This window comes from Aotus nancymaae, unplaced genomic scaffold (genome assembly GCF_030222135.1).
Source record: "Aotus nancymaae isolate 86718 unplaced genomic scaffold, 86718_ANA_hifiasm-v0.15.2.pri h1tg000046l, whole genome shotgun sequence".
NCBI lineage: Eukaryota > Metazoa > Chordata > Mammalia > Primates > Aotidae > Aotus > Aotus nancymaae.
In genome coordinates, this window is record NW_026988460.1 from 30,636,539 (window position 1) to 30,653,841 (window position 17,303).

General features: G+C 43.8%; 1 protein-coding gene across 4 annotated transcripts in view; it reads left to right on the forward strand.

The window, feature by feature from the left end:
- HEG1 (heart development protein with EGF like domains 1) overlaps window positions 1–17,303 on the forward strand; it is an 87,935-nt gene that overhangs the window by 64,624 nt on the left and 6,008 nt on the right. For all 4 annotated transcript variants that reach the window (XM_064362125.1, XM_064362127.1, XM_064362128.1 and 1 more), the window contains 3 exons: window positions 108–145; window positions 11,548–11,635; window positions 15,584–15,758. In XM_064362125.1, coding sequence (XP_064218195.1) covers window positions 108–145; window positions 11,548–11,635; window positions 15,584–15,758 — 301 coding nt within the window. The remainder of the gene's footprint in view (window positions 1–107; window positions 146–11,547; window positions 11,636–15,583; window positions 15,759–17,303) is intronic.

Genomic DNA, 17,303 nt, shown 5'->3' on the forward strand with positions numbered 1-17,303 from the left:
TAATTTTGTTACAAATCTTATTTAGAAGTTATTTAGATGAATTACCTCAGTTACTTCTTTTGAGATTTGAAACTAATTCTCAGCCTTTTTTCTTTCTTGGCTTACAGTTGCCCATTCGGCCTTGGTGGTCTCAACTGTGGAAACCGTAAGTACGCGCGGGCAGGGGCCTGACCTTGTTGTTAGTGCACAGGTGTCAGTCTCCTCCCACTTCCCTCAGTTCACATCCAGTCTTCTTAGGTTCCGTGCTGAACCTAAGGGGGGAAAACAAAGAGAACGGCCGGTGCAGTGGCTTACACCTGTAATCCTAGCACTTTGAGATGCTGAGGCAGGTGGATTACTTGAGGCCAGGAGTTCGAGACCATTCTGGCCAACATGGTGAAACGCTATCTCCATTAAAAATATAAAAATTAGCTTGGCGTGGTGGCATGTGTAATCCTAGCTACTTGGGAAGCCGAGGTAAGAGAATCTCTTGAACCTGGGAGGCAGAGGTTGCAGTGAGCCAAGATCACGCCACTACACTTCAGTCTGGGCAACAGAGGGAGACTGCGTTTCAAAAAACAACAGCAACAACAACAACAAAGAGACAGACTTGCCTGGTGCTGTCCAGGGGCTCAAGGTCTGGGCAGGGAGAGAAACACTCACTCCTAAATAGCCCAGCTGTGCTGAGTGTTACCGTGATAACCAGACATGGGGTGTGGAATGGGGAGGCGGGGACTGTGCCCAGAGAAGAATGGGAGGACACTCGAGAGTACTTCTTGGAGGGAGTAGAATTAGAGGAACATTTTCAAAGATTTAAACTAGTAGGTGTGGGAAGAATACATCCTGGGCAGAGGGAGCAACTTAGACAAAAGTCTTGAGGCAGCCGTGGGCCTTGGTGTTCCAGGGACGGTGTGTAAGTGGGCGTGGCTGGAGGATAGGAAGACAGGAAGGCAGGAAGTGGAGGATTGGGGTTGGCAAAGTATATGAGGTCTGAACTGCTGGGGTTGGGATCACCAGGCCGAGGAGTGTAGACTCTAATCAACAACTGTCAGGCAGCTGACAAAAGTCTTAGAGCAGGAAAGCAGTTTGATGAAGGAAAGCAATTTGGGCTGCCGCGAGAACAGATTGGACGGAGAAGAATGTGGGTGCAGCTTAGAGGTTTCCAGCATAGTCCCACCAGGCGTCACTGAGACACACTTAGGAGTCCTCTCTGCTCCAAGTGGAAGGAGAGGGTGGAACGCAAAGCAGCCAAGAGTGTTGGTGGGGACTGTGAGCGTGGTGTGTTTTGCACCTAATCCAGTTCTTTGAGAAAAGCAGTTGTGATTCATTTAAGATTGCTTGCACTGACATTTTCTTATATTGATACATTAGAAATTGAAATTCTCTGCAAAATTAAAGAAATTTGGGGATATAGCATATTATAAGATGTAATCGAAATACTCACAATGAAGATTTTAGTTTAGGACAGCTTTATCTCTCATCCTACGGACAAATGTGCCAGTGGACTATATTCTAAGTTTACTAGAAGGAAAGTAGACACGATTTCATTTAATGTGCGTAAAAAAGCCCCCAGTTTCTATTCCCCAATGGTATACCTTACATCTGATGTCTTCAGTGGTGTTTTCTTTGTTCATAAAGCTTTTCTATTAGCAAATTTCATTATTGACTTCTTTTGAGCATAACTAAAAACATAAAAATAATGAAATAAAATCAAACACATTCGATGTTGAATATAAAACTGACATAAAATTCTTTTGGTGTACCCAGTGTGAGCTACTCTCAGGCCAGAGTCTAGAGACTTGGAATTACATATCCTTTTAGGATTACTGATGACTTTGGTCATCTGATTTGTCCTGACTGCAAACTAGCAAGAGGTTACCAAAGATATCCTCAGAGAAAGACTAGGGAGTTACTTCTAGAAGCAATTATATTTACAGTCATATGAGTAGAGAGGGAGGAGCTCACAGAATTGATGTTCATTTTTTAAGTAGCAGCCTGCAGCCCTGGGTGGTATAATAAACAAACCTGTACTCCTTAGAAGTCCCAGAGGACACTGTAGGGCCATAGAACCATGTGAGCATGGCCCTTCACTCCAGTGGACCCCAGTTGTCACGTGCTAAGTGGTGTCTGGTGCACTCAGTTTAATAAGGCAAGAAGTGATCATACTTGTGGGGTTTTTTTTAAATAAATTAAAAAGTAGTCAAAATTCTTTCTAGGTGTCAATGCTTAGCAGGGTAGGCTTGAGTATTTTGGAGATGTGGCTTATGTAAAAAAGATGGCAGTATATGCCCTTTTCTAAAGATCAGTATTTAGGCAAGCCAGTTTCTCAGCTGAGCTCAGGGGGTCTTTGTGTTTTCGCGTTTAGGAGGGTATCTGTGCCTTAAAGGGGTTGCCTGGACTACCGAGTGGTGTGTGTTCACTTTTTAGTGTGAGTCTCATTTTTCACTCAAAACCAGAACAGAGTCACAGAGAGCTCGTAAACTGATCAGAGAATGGGGTAGCCTGTGCACAAAAATAGATAAGAAAATCTACAACTTTTCAATGTGGAAAAAGGCTGAATAATCAGACAGAGGTTTAAGATATTTAAGGCTTGTTTCCCAAATGCTGGAATACTAGAACTACGTGGTATATACATATGTAGTCTTTTAGAAGAGATGCTTCAAGGCTAAGAGTAGAGGTTGCATCACATGCCTGAGGACCAGATCCTAAGATATTGTAAGTATTAGAAACAGAGAGGCTTAGACAATTTCATGAAGCATGGATTAAAAAGAATGTGAGGGAAGGAGGCTTAAGGTGCAGCAACCTGTATCCTATGTGCAAGAAACTCATCTGAATGTAATCCGCCTGATGGCAGAGAAAGAGCCAGTGAGACAGGTGAGAGGTGTGGAGGTGTGGCCACCCCGTTCTCCTCCACGTGTCCCCCTTGGGTGAGCCAGGGAGCAGGAGGTAAGAGACATGACCTGCTCAGTCCTCTTGAGGCCTCTCATCCCTGACAGCCCTCTCATAGAATGAGCTAGTACTTTAAACCTGCTTTGGTCAGACAGCTCCCTAGTTTTCATTTTTTTATTTTTAGAGATGAGATCTCACTCTGTTGCCCAGGCCGGAGTACAATGGCCTGATCATGGCTACTGTAGCCTCAAACTCCCAGGCTCAAGCGATCCTCCTACCTTGGTCTCCCACAGTGTGAGGATCACAGACGTGAGCCACCGCACCTGTCCCCTAAATAAGTTTTATTAGAAAATGTTTCGTGTTTCTCAGTGAATGGAAGAGTGATCCATCAAGGGAACGTGAGTCTATACAGGGTTGTGGGAAAGGGGTGTGAGCTGCAGGGCATTATTCTAAGTGGCACTGGCAATTTTTTTCTCAGAGATTATTAAGTACTATACATGACGTAGGGATGCTGTTTCCCTACGTCATTGACTATCCTGTAAGTTCTTATGTCAGGAAAAAGTCAAGCCCTCCCCATTATGTTTGTGGGGTCCTGGAAGTAGCCAAGATTTCTCTCTGATTCCTCAGACTCCTTTTTCCTCCCCATTCGTCCGAGTCACCATCACTGTGTCCAGCAGAGGGCAGAGGCCTGTCGGGATGGTTCGCTCTCGGCCACCTTTTGGAACTGACAGCTTATCGTTAGTGTGGTAACTTTCGTTATTCTGTGATGGCGTGTGAATATCACTTTATCATTTTGATGTCTCTATTAGTTTCAGTGTTGCAAGGCAGTTAATATTATGGTCGCTGACAATAAATAGCACTTGCCACCTGCCTCTTTCTCTGAGGTCTGGGCCCAGACCTGGGTGTTGGTTAAGGAGTTGGGAATTCATCCCTCTCTATGGTGATAACATCTTGGGAGTCTGTGACTCATCACTCAGTGTTTTGCGCCAAATAGCAGGGCTCTGACCGCCCACCGCTGTTACTCCCATTATGCCACCAAAGACAGCAGGAGCCTTCCTGGGGCTGTGACTCAGGCTGGATTTTTCACAGGCAAGAAATGCTTCTTCTCTGTGCAGACTTCTTAGGGCACATCCTCTACCCAAGCCCAGGGAGACTGGGGAAGCTGCCTTTTTCCAGCCAAGCACACAGTCTTAAGATATTCTCACTCCTACGTTCCTTGCAATCATCCAGCTCCAGTAGATTTTGGCTTTAGGCATAACCTATATCCTACCCCTCTAAAAGTTTCTGTTCGCTTTCTAGTTGTGCCCAGATTTCAGTCCTCCCTCCTTACAGAGAAACTGGAAAGGGCAGGGCACAGTGGGTCATGCCTGTAACCCCAGCACTTGTGGGAGGCTGAGGCAAGAGAGTTGCTTGAGGTCAGGAGCTCGAGACCAGACTGGCCAACATGGTGAAACCTCATCTCTACCAAAAATATAAAAATTAGCCAGGCGTGGTGGTACACTCCTGTAATCCCAGCTACTCGGGAGGCTGAGGCAGGAAAATCTCTTGAACCTAGGAGGTGGAGGCTGCAGTGAGCTGAGATTGCACCATTGCACTCCAGCCTGGGCAGTAGAGTAAGACTCTGTCTCAATCAATGAATCTATCAATCAATAACTGGAAAGGCAGGACAAGCCTTTCTCTCAAGTCTTCACCCCTGTGGAAAAGCGGGCCCTGCCAGCCTAGCTGAGATAGGTCCCCCCTCCTGGGTAGCTCAGGTCTGCACCTTTCTTATCACTGCTCTCCTTTTAATTTTCTAAATATGCAAACTATCTGTCTGTTTATATCCCAGATTCTACCAGTTCCAACAGCAAATACACTGTTTGCCAGATGGCCCCAGAATTCTTTTAGGAATGTGTCATCAGACGTGTCTTTCTGTCCCCTGCCTCCACGCTTTTCTTAGGGTGTGCACATTTCCTCTGTTGCTGGAAGTTTATGTTGGTTCTTCCTCACAGGTTCACAGTCGCTCTTGTGACACAGGGTCATTTAGCCTCTTTTCTGTTTTTAAAATAAATTACTTTTTAAAAAAATAACAATACAGCACCTGTCCATTAATTTCCCCTATTTTAACCCAAATTAATTAGCAAATAGATAGAAGTTAAGGGAAGAGGAGAAGTAAACAATCTCACTGCTCATTGAAGGTCGTGTTCACCACGTTTCCTTACTACCAAGTGTGGGGCATAGGCTGGCAGGGTCCATGTCACTTCGGAGCTTGTTGGAAATGCACAACTTCAGGCTCCCCACTCCAGACCCACTGAATCCAAATCTGAATTTTCACCAGGGTCATAAATTTAGTTAACGTGCAGATTCATATGCATATTAAAGTTTGAGAAACACTGGTGTTACATATTTTTCCAGAGATATATATGTGTATATCTTTTTAAGAGAACTTGGATCTCACTGAATATACCGTTCTATAACCTGCTTTTAAACCTAGTAAACTATGGAATGTTTTCACTTACATAATTTTATAATGTCACTTTTGATAGCCCTGTGGAATTCTACTCTATGGACATACTGTAATTTACTTAACCATTCCCCTTACTGCCTTTCAAAAGTCTCTTTTTAAAATATTCTTGTCATCTAAGCCATTTTTCTGTTTTTTTGTTTTGTTTTGTTTTGTTTTGTTTTTTGAGATGGAGTTTTGTTCTTATCGCCCAGGCTGTAGTTCAGTGGTACAATCTCCACCCACTGCAACCTCAGCCTCCTGGGTTCAAGTGATTCTCCTGCCTCAGCCTCCAGAGTAGCTGGGATTACAGACATGTATCACCACACCTGGCTAATTTTGTATTTTTAGTAGAGACGGAGTTTCACCATGTTGGCCAGGCTGGTATCGAACTGACTTCAGGTGATCACATTTTGGCCTCTCAAAGTGCTGGGATTACAGGTGTGAGCCACTGTGCCCAGCCCCATTTTTCTGTCTCATGGATATTGTCACTCTGTGATTATAGAACTCACATAATTCTCCTAGATTACTTTTTTTCTGGCCACAGACATTTTTTTCTATCCCTCTTTCATGTTTGCCATATGTCCCTTTTGTAGGTCATCCTTTCATTCAAAGGGTCTACACTTCTTCAGAGGAGACCCCTTCCCCACAGCCTCCCAGCATCGCCAGCAGGGAGTGAGATTCTGCCTTCCCCACTGAGAGCCCTCTTCCTGTGAAGCCAGACATTCTGCCTAAATATCATTCTGCACTGTCTTCCCAGCCCAACCCACGGTCCGATGGCAGGTGTAGGAAGTGTCTTTTAGTTGTATTCACCCAGTTGTTGCCCTGGGGTATAAAAGGCTTGGACCAATGGAAATGCCGTGTGTTGGTGGGAGTTACTCAGAACAAACATCCGGGATGACAGCACTAAAGTGCTTAGGAGGAAGGAGAGAGAATCTATTACTATTACCCAGAAGGCAGCTGGAAGTCTCATTCAGCTAAAAGCAGCCATTTTACTCCGTCTTGACTGGCCTCCCTTCACTTCAAACAGGGGGAAGGCGGGGAGTGGGGAAAGGGAACGGCTGCTCCACACCCGACCTTCCTGCTAGTGAGGACTGTTTGGTGAGGTGGAAGGGATAGAGTTGTGTAAAACAACTCAGGAGAAAGTCACAGAATCATGTAGCGCACTGTCACAGTGGAGCGTGGTGGGCACTGGGTATGTTCACACCCTGCCTGTAGACTTGAAGAAGGTGAATTTCAGAAGGTGCAGGGGAAAGTAAGAATGCTGTGAACAGAGATGGAAGAGGAGTGGAAAGATTTTAAAGGCAAAATTTGGGTGCAGTGGCTCACACCTGTAATCCCAGCACTTTAGGAGGCTGAGGCGGGAGGATTGATTGAGCCCAGAAATTTGAGACCAACCTGGACAACATAGCAAGACCTCATCTCTGCCAAAAAAAAAAAAAAAAAAAAAGTCAGCCAGCCATGGTGACATGTGCTTAGTGTCCCAGCTACTCTGGAAGCTGAGGTAGGAGGATCGCTTGAGCCAGGGAGGTTGAGGCTGCAGTGAGCTGTGATCATGCCACTGCACTGCAGCCTGGGTGACAGAGCAAGACCCTGTCTCAAAAAAAGATTAAAAAATAAAAGGCAAAATTCTAACCATAAATCACGAGTGAGCTCAGTGAGGAAAAGTATGGAGAGAAACTGAATGCATTTTAAGATAAAAACTAATGTGGCTACCTAGAAGATTCTGTAATATGTTCAAGAATGTTGAAGGAAGGTGGGCTAAGGTTCTCCTGGAGTAAGTGAGCTTACCTAGCCTAAGCAACAAAGAGAGTTTATTGGAAGGATCCTGGCATCAGAAGTGGCAGAAGCCAAGGAAGTGGGGGAAGGATGCTAAGCAGCTGGGGGTAGCGAGGGGCTTCCTGTGAGAGCACATGTTGCCATGACTGCATCCTTATGTCTCGTCTGTGCTCTTTGCTGTGTATCTGTATGCAGCCTCTCTCCTTCCAGACAACATGATGGAAAATAAGGTCACCAAACAGCTCTTGGTTGGGGGTGGGGAGGTCACTAGTTCAGCAATTTTGAAAGTGAAGGCCCTGTCTTTCCCAAATTCCTAGGAGGTAACTAACTGATCCAGTTTGGATGGTGGGTTTATTCCAGGACCAGCCAGCTGTGTCAGGGGATGGTGTTACATGTCTGAGTGTGCCCACGCCCAGCTACAGATGGAAGGGGGTAGCTGGAAGTGGGTGCACAGTTCTCAGAAGGGGGTTGGCAAAGCAGATAGTCCTGTAGATCCCATCCAAAGAAGCATGTAAGCATAGACAAATATGGCTCCGATGAAAGGGTAAGACTCAGAATGTGCCGCTGGTTTGATGAAAGATGCTAACAGTGATGACAACAATGTGAAGCTGTGAAGAATAAGGGAAACATGGATCCATTGCTTGAGAGAGACTGAAATGTCAGCAAATGCCAAGAAGAAAGTAAGAGTAAGCATTCCAAGTTCTTCATTCCAGAAAATCTTTTCAAACTAGAAAGGATAGGACAGACAAACCTAAGATGACATTCACTGCCTCCTGTCTCACTTAAATGGAGCGCCTCTGAAGCTAGTAAACACTTCAGTTGGCATTTATTCAAATCCATGCACTTCTCCATCATCATAAAGCTAAAATCAGTACTTAACCTGAAAAGATCAGATGGAGAATGATTTTAAGAAGATCCGTGGGGGATAGTACAAGTTTACAGTGATATGGCTGCCAAAGAACCTCAAATGTACTTTAAAAAACATGTATATATATACACACAATGTCAAGATTTCAGGGAGGGGTGTGTGTGTGTGTAAATATGTAAATAAAATTTGGGAAATACAGAAAAGCACAAAGAAGAAAGCAAGTTATCCACCATTACCCAAGGCAACGCTAACTTGTGCAAACATTTTGGCGAGTTCCCTCCCAGGGTCTTTCTCTCTGCTCGTGTGCTGGGTGGCCTCCTGGCTTTCAGCCCAGTGCTCTTTCCTCTCCTGTGCTCTTTCTACACCAGTACTACCATGGTCTGGTCCATCGGCTGGCAGATCACCATCCCGTAAAAGCCTCTACAAGTGCAGGTTCTGAGTCCCTGCCCAGAACAACTGAACCAAATCTCTTGGAGCAGGGACCAGTAATCTGAGTTTTAACAAGGCTTGCGGGTGACTGGGATGCAGATGGGAGTTCAGGAAGTCCTAGCCTATGTCACTGCTACTCAGCTTGTGGTCTACTGTGTGAACTGTTACTGGACCGTGGCAAGATAACACAGAAGTTGAAACTTAGGAATGTTTATATTAACCTGACATAACTGTGACACTCAAGCATGGGAGCCCTGAAGAAGAGTTTTATTATATTTTACAAATATGTCAGTCCACAATTAACTCCTTAAAAAAAAAGAGAAAGTGAAATTTATGATAATTGGTACCTGTGGGGACAGATGAGGGGAAGAGCACATGAGACTTTATTTTCTTTATTTAAAAAGAATATCCAGGTTGGGCGCAGTGGCTGACATCTGTAATCCCAGCACTTTGGAAAGCCAAGATGGGAGGATCACTTGAGGCCAGGAGTTCAAGACCAGCCTGGACAACATAGTGATACCCCATCCCTACAAAAAAAATTGCTGCACCCTTGGTCCCAGCTAAGGCAGGAGGATTGCTTGAGCCCAGGAATTCAAGGCTGCAGTGAACTGTGATTGTGCCACTGCACTCCAGCGTGGGCAACATAGTGAGACCTGTCTCAAAAAAAAAAAAAAGAAGAAGAGTATCTAGAAGCACAATCAATCAAAAACTGGTTCTCAGGCCAGGCGTGGTGGCTCACACCTGTAATCCCAGCAGTTTGGGAGGCCAAGGTGGGTGGATCACTGGAGGCCAAGAGTTCGAGACCAGCTGGGCCAACTAGAAAAACCCTACCTCTGCTAAAAAAACCAAAAAAATTAGCTGGGCATGGTGGTGTGTGCCTGTAATCCCAGCTACTCAGGAGGCTGAGGCACAAGAATCACTTGAACTTGGGAGGAAGAGGTTGCAGTGAGCTGAGATGACACCATTGCATTCCAGCCTGGGCGATGGAGGCAGACTCTATAAAAATAAAAAAGCAAAATAACTGGTCCTTGACCACAGATAGTTTGAGAAGCACTGATCTACACCATCTGTTTCTTTTTAGACAAACCTGCTTGTTTCAAACAGGAACCTACTACAGCTGCAGCCACTTGCAAGGGTCGTTCTAAAATGGATGCTTGTTAAGAAAATTTAACTTGGTGTGGAAGAATAAGCAGGAGCTAGACTTTGGTCTTTAGGGAAAAAGGGAGTCATGGAGGCTTTTTTGAAGCAGGGAAATGGCAAGATCAGATTTCCTTTCTATAGAGAGTGGACAAGACTGGGCACGGGAGGCTGCGTTGGGAAGCAGTTGCAGTTGTCCAGACAAGGGATGATGGTGGGTCAGAGCCATGCTGGGGGAGATGAAGAAAAGTGGATAAATTCAAGAGGTGTGTTTTCTGTCTTCACTTTTGTTAAAAAAGAAACTTTCAAATACATGTGAGGTGAGGAAGAGAATGTGTTTATTCCATGGCTTGGCTTTGTTTCCTGGGTATCTTAATACTGATGGTTTTGTATCCTAACACTGATGGTTTTGCACAACAGTCAGCTTTCTGTGCTATTTATTTATGTAAACGGATAGGTAAAGTGTTGCATGGCTTGTGTTTGCCCACAGTCTGCCTGCTGCCTGTCTTCACTCTCAATCAGCACCTAGTGCTCTAGGAGCTTGGCGAGGAGGGGAGGAGGGTGTCACCCTGTGCCTCATCCTTGTTTACAAGGACAAGGGCCTAGAGTGCACAGTTCCCATCTTAATTACTATCAAGAATCTGGCTACTGGCATTTCGTCTTGGATCTTACAATCAAAGAACATAATGTTCATTATATTTCAGAAACCAAAAAATTAGAATATTTAATAGAATTTATTGAGAATATGATTTTTCCTGAAATACATAGATATAAAAACAATTAAAGCTTTTAATATTGCTTCCTACATATGATATGTACTTGCTTAAATCACTGATAATTTCTGGTAATTCAATTCAATGTGTATTTATTGAGGAGCTACTCAGTTTCTAGCCTGGTTGATGCAGTGATTCCCAGACTCTGGACTTAACTGATCAGTAATGTCTCATAAACTTATCAGTAATGTCTTAAAAAATTGGGGAGTCTAACCTAGGGTTGCCTCCTTTTTATTTTGTCAAGTAAGAATCTAGAACTGGATCAGTAATTTTTATATCTACTATCACCATGAACCAAAAAAATTAAACACCAAAGAGTGGGAAGTGACCAAGAACAGATTCTGTGTTATTTCCATTACTTTTTAATTTAATTTTTATTTTTTTGAGCCTGTGTCACCCAGGCTGGAGTGCAGTGGTGTGATCTCAGCTCACTGCAATCTCAGTCTCCTGGCTCATCCACTACTTTTATAAAAATCAAAATTACTGAGACATAATTTACACATGATAAAAGGCACCCATCTTAAGTGAGAAAGAAAAGTAGAAAGGACAAAAATCTTATCTTATAGAACAGTTATCAAAAAGCAACAAATTAAGTTTTTGAAAAACTCATAATTCACATTTATTTTTCTCTTTTTGCCATGGGTTGGTGAAACTGTCATCAGGGACTGGTGCACAGGTAAAAGTTAGGAGCCACTATCCCAGGAGTGGCTTTAAAAGGGGAACTTTTTGGCCGGGAGCGATGGCTCACATCTGTAATCCCAGCACTTTGGGAGGCCAAGGCTGGCAGACCACAAGGTCAGGAGATTGAGACCATCCTTGCTAACACAGTGAAACACTGTCTCTACTGAAAATACAAAAAATCAGCTGGGTGTGGTGGCATGCACCTGTAATCCCAGCTACTTGGGTGGCTGAAGCAGGAGAATAGCTTGAACCCCAGAGGCGGAAGTTGCAATGAGCTGAGGTCCCTGCACTCCAGCCTGGGCGACAGAGTGAGACTCTGTCTCATAAAAAAAGGAGGGGGAGGAACCTTTCTAAATACAAAGAGCCTTAGAGATAGCCATTGAGGATCCGTTTTCAGAGAATGGGAAGTGGTACGTGAGGGCACCCCTCAAGGGAGGGTGATTGACTGTAGAGTCAGGGGAGACCCTTCTTGGGAACTCACTCCTTCCTTCATTACCTCCAGCCAATCTGCTTTTTTGTTTCCCATTTAGCCTATCAACTTATCACTGTGGTGATCGCAGCAGCGGGAGGTGGGCTCCTGCTCATCCTAGGCATCGCACTGATCGTTACCTGTTGCAGGTAAGTGATGAGAGTTCAGATTCCAATCCTGTTTCTTTGCCTGGACTATACAAGGATCAGTTTTTATTCTTTTACAGAATACTTGAGATGGTTCACAGTATTAAATCATAATGTGTGACTAACCCATTTTAAAAAAAGGAGAAAGGGAATTTACGATAGTTGGTGCCTATGAGAAAGAAGGGGAGTAAATGGAACTTTATTTTCTTTATTAGAAAATAATAGCCAAAAGCACAAGCAGGAAAAGAAAAAAGAAATAAATTGGGCTTCATCAGAATTAAAAACTTTTGTACTCCAAAGGACACTATCAAAAAAGTGAAAAGACTTCCCTATTTGCAAATATGGATTGCATGAGAAAATACTTGCAAGTTATATGTCTCTAGTAAGGGCCTTGTACTAGAATATAGAAAGAACTCTTACAACTCAACAACCTAATTTTTAAAATGGACGAAAAACTTGAATAGACATTTCTTCAAAGAAGATACACAAATGGCCAGTAAGCACATTGTCTTAGTCCATTTGTGTTGCTGTAAAGGAATACCTGAGGCTGGGTGTATTAGTGCATTTTCACACTGCTGATAAAGACATATCCGAGACTGGGCAGTCTGCAACGGAAAGAGGTTTAATGGACTTACAGTTCCACGTGGCTGGGGAAGCTTCACCATCATGGTGGAAGGCAAGGAGGAGCAAGTCACGTCTTACATAAATGGCAGCAGGCAAAGAGAGAGCTTGTGCAGGGGAACTCCCCCTATAGAACCATCAGATCTCATGAGACTCATTTACTATCATGAGAATAGCATGTGAAAGACCCACCCCCATGATTCAACCACCTCCCACCAGGTCTCTCCCACAACACATTGGAATTCAAGATGAGATTTGGGTGGGGACATATCACTGGGTAATTTATAAAGAAAAAGGTTTATTTGGCTCACGATTCTGATGGCTGGAAAGCTTGAGATTGGGCATCAATATCTGGTGAGGGCCTCAGGCTGCTTCCACGCCTGGAGGAAGATGAAGGGAGCCGCCTGATGAGAAAGGAAGCGAGAGGTAAGGGGCTGGGGGAGACATATCAGGCTCTTCTGAACAACCAGCTCCCCCAGGAAAGGCATTAGTCCTTTCATGAGAGATCTGCCCTCGTGGCCCAAACACCTCCCTGTAGGCCCCACCCCCAGCACCTCCACACTGGGGATTCAATTTCAGCATGAGACTGGGTGGGGACAAACCATATCCCAATCATAGCACACGCAAAAGGATGATCAATATTATTACTCACCTGGGACATGCAAATCAAAACCACCATGAGACACCACTTCACACCTACTAAGATAACTATTAAAAACAAAACCCAGAAAATAGTGGCCGGGCGCAGTGGCTCAGGCTGTAGTCCCAACACTTTGGGAGGCCTAGGTGGGTGGATCACTTCAGGTCAGGAGTTCAAGACCAGCCTGGCCAACATAGTGAAACCTCATCTCTACCAAAAATTTAAAAAATTATCCAGGCATGGTGGTGCACACCTGTAATCCCAGCTACTCGGGAGGCTGAGGCAAGGGAATCACATGAACCCAGGAGGCGGAGGTGGCAGTGAGCTGAGATCATGCCACTGCACTCCAGCCTCTGAGCCAGACTCTGTCTCAAAAAAAGAAAAAGAAAAAAGAAAAAAAACCAAAACACAGAAAATAACAAGCATCATTGGTGAGGATGTGGAAAAATTAGAATCCCTGCTGGTGGGAATGTAAAATGGTGCAGCCGCTTTGAAAGAGTCTGAAAGTTAAAGACAGAGTTACCATTGGACCCAGCACTTCCACTCTTAGGTATATCAAGAGAAGTGAAAAGGTATACTCACTCAAAAACTTTACATGAGTGTTCACAGCAACACGATTCATCATAGCCAAAAGGTGAAAACTCTACCAGTTTGTCAATGGCTAAACAAAATAGGATCTATTTATACAATGGAATATTATTCAGGCATAAAATGAATAAAGTACTGATACATGCTGTAACATGGGTGAACCTTGAAAATACACTAAGTGAAACAAGCCAGTCCCAAAAGAGCACCTATTGTGTGACTCTGTTTACATGACCTATCTGAAATAGGCAAATCTACTAGAGTTGGCAGTAGATTCATGGTTGTCTAGGGCTAGGCTGGTGGGGAAAAGGGGAGAATTGGAAGATGGTGGCTAAGGGGTATGGGGTTTCTTCTTGGGATGATGAAACTGTTCTAAAATTGTGATGATGGTTGCACAAGTCTGAATATGCCAAAAACCATCAAATGAGTGAATTGTATAGTATGTGAACTATTTCTCAGTAAAGCTATATACAGAGAGAAAGATAAGCAGACAAAGAAAGAAAGATCAAATATTTTTGCAGTAGAGAGGTTGTAGCAGCAATGTGGGATGAGCAGTAAGCCTGGCTCTAGGCTTCCTGGAAGCCACTGAGATTGAGTTTCTACTGGAAAAGGTAGGGAAAGGAGGAAATTGATTCCCCTTCTCTGTGATGATCTATTCAGATAAGGGAAAATTATGACCTCTGACTGAGCTGATGATAATGGCAGGAATTATCTAGATGTAACAGATGGGGGGAACCTCCCAAATTAGCTAGTTATCTTTTCTCCCGTTGACATGAAGGACATTTTAAGATATCCTCTGTCTCCTAAAAGGTAGCAAAGAGTAATTTGCCTTAACTGCCCAACCAGGAATGCAGGCCTTATGGTACAGCCTTTGCCTGTCATTTTCCAAATTGCCATCAAATCATCAAAGATAAGCCATATGAGTGGAAATAAACTTCAGGGGATGAGACTAGACATGGTTACCTAGAAGGACATGACCTGAGCACTCAGGGGACCGAAGTCTCATATTTGCTACATGTTCTGTACCGTGTGGTGTACCCACTGGGGGAGGAGCCTGTGCCTGCTGGCTCTTGAGAAGAGAGGGTTGTTGTGCATGAGTATGTCATCATCTGAGCCTGAGTACCCCACCCACCAGGAAGCAACACAGTGGCAGGTCTGTTGCCAACTTCCACAGTGAGCCAGCGCCTAGTCACATGCTGCACATTTGCTTTTATGACCCCGAGTCACTTTATGCCTTCCCTAGAAAACTTGTTTGCAGGTTAAGTGAGGTAGAAAGAAAAAAACTTCAGATTATCCTATCTCTGACAAACATAATTTAAAATTTCTGATCCTGGGCTCCTTAGAGAGGTGAAGAACACAGATTCCAACAATTCACAGTCAGTAAAATCTCATGAGTAGCGTTACTCTAACCTGCTGAAATGAGAATTTGTATAGGTCTATAAATAGGTGGGCTTTTTTATAAACAAACCATTCTGTTTTTGTGACTTGTGAAATATTTGCTTTGTGTGGTAGAAAGAGCACTGCCTGGGGAGTTGGGATGCCTGAATTCTAGTTCCAACCCTTCTAGTAGCAAAAGGTGACCCAGGGGACAAGTCAGGTCTCTTTACTAAGCTGGAGCTGCCGCATCCCATCCCCAGAGCTCCTGATTCAGTCAATCTGGGGGAGACCCAGACTCCCCATGTAAATTTTAATGCTTGGCAGCTCGGGATCCACTGGACTAGAATGAGTCTAAGGGCTCTTCTGGCTCCAGCATTCTGTGAATATATGACCCTTGTTTTCCTGGCCACCTCCACAACACAGTGATCTCTGTCCTTCAGAAGAGTCTAAATCTGCTCTATTGCCACTGTTTTTGTCCCCCCACCCCCTGATAATCTGGCCTTTTGAGATTGGAAGACTTTTTGCATCTTTTTTTACACCTAACTGCATATTTACTTGTTGTAGGCAAATACCAAATAGCAATAATAATAACACTCCTCACTGGGCAGTGACAAAGAAATACAATGATAGCTTTCAGTTGAATTTACCTTATAAAATAATAGTTGGTGCTTTCACAGATATCACTTCTTTACAGAATTGAGCCTTACACATATTTTTGTATCCCACAGAAAGAATAAAAATGACATAAGCAAACTCATCTTCAAAAGTGGAGATTTCCAAATGTCCCCATATGCTGAATACCCCAAAAATCCTCGCTCACAAGAATGGGGCCGAGAAGCTATTGAAATGCATGAGAATGGAAGTACCAAAAACCTCCTCCAGATGACGGATGTGTACTACTCGGTGTGTATTCCTGTGTCAGGACAACCTGAGGGCCCCCGGTTCCTCTGAGAAGTAAAGGAATTCTGTTTTGTTGCAGTAAAAACATTACAGTTAGTTAAGGGTTAAAGAGTAGTGGCATGAACCCCTGATTTACATATTTTACTATTCGGTTTACTCACAGTCTGTTTGCATGGTACTTCTCAGGGTTGCTGTTGAGCTATGAAGCATATTTCCATTGAGCACATATATTTATAATAACCTTCTTGCTATTAAACTTGCTTTTAAGTTATAGGAATGGAAACTGAAAGGTAGAGCAAGAATTTAGTGATATTTAGCCTTGGGCCCTTTCATGTGAATCTCCTGTCTGCCATGCTTACCTTGTGTGGTTAGGTGCTTAAAACTAGGGGATTGGTGGCTGGGCACAGTGGCTCACACCTGTAATCTCAGCACATTGGAAGACCGAGGTGGGCAGATCTCATGAGTCCAGGAGTTTGAGACCAGCCCGGGCAACATGGCAAAACCATGTTTTTACAGAAACCACACTCATCTCTACAAAAAATTAGCCTGGCGTGGTGGTACACGCCTGTCGTTCCAGCTATTTGGGAGGCTGAGGTGGGAAGATTGCTTAAGTCTGGGAGCAATCTTAAGTAGTGAGCTGAGATTGCACCACTACACTCCAGCCTGGGCAGCAGAGTGAGATCCTACCTCAAAAAAACAAAAATCAACAACAGCAACAACAACAAAAAACCATGGGGAAAAAGTATAAACAGAACCATAATTCAGTGTTGTCCTCAACAAGCACTTCTCAGAGGTTTACAGATTGTGTACTCAGCAGGCCTTTAACAATTCGCTATGTCCAGCCTGGACTGCCTCATTTGGAAAGGCAGGAGACAACCTTGAACGCTTGCCGCTTCTCTCCCACGCTGAATTTAACCTGTGTTGTATTCCTGTGCACCGTCTGGCTCGTTTCACACCACTGTATCAACCATAAAGCAAACATGAACAGCCATATCTGAGCTGAAAAGTAAACGGATATCAGGTGACTTATGCCATGTGGGGCCGTTTGAGGAATAGTAATAAATGTGAAACCTTGCCCCGTGGGGACTTAATGGTGCTCAGCAATCTTGTTACAGAAACCACAGTCCCTCTGGTTGCTATGGGAATTAACCACGAGGATTCAGACTTTGGATAGGAGGGGCAAGTTTGTTCATGCTAAGGAGATGTTTATTTCCATAGACTCTTTTTTGAAAAATTTGAACCTAGAGGAAGAACAGAAAGTTATAAATTAGGAAAAAGGTAAACATAAACAGAGATATAAACTTAGCTCTAGTGAAAATATTCCCATGGATATTTCTGCATAGGGCTTTGTTTCTCTGTTCCTCAGGAAAGTCCTTTTCCTTTACTAACTGATGCCATAACTGAGCAGGTATTTTACTCACATCCTTTGCTCGGGACTCCTCAGCCCCAGCACGATACAATGACTAGCAGCAAACAGGCCTGTGGTATCATAGGAACCAACTCACCACATGTTTTCATGGCATTAACTAAAGAGTTATAGTCAAGAAT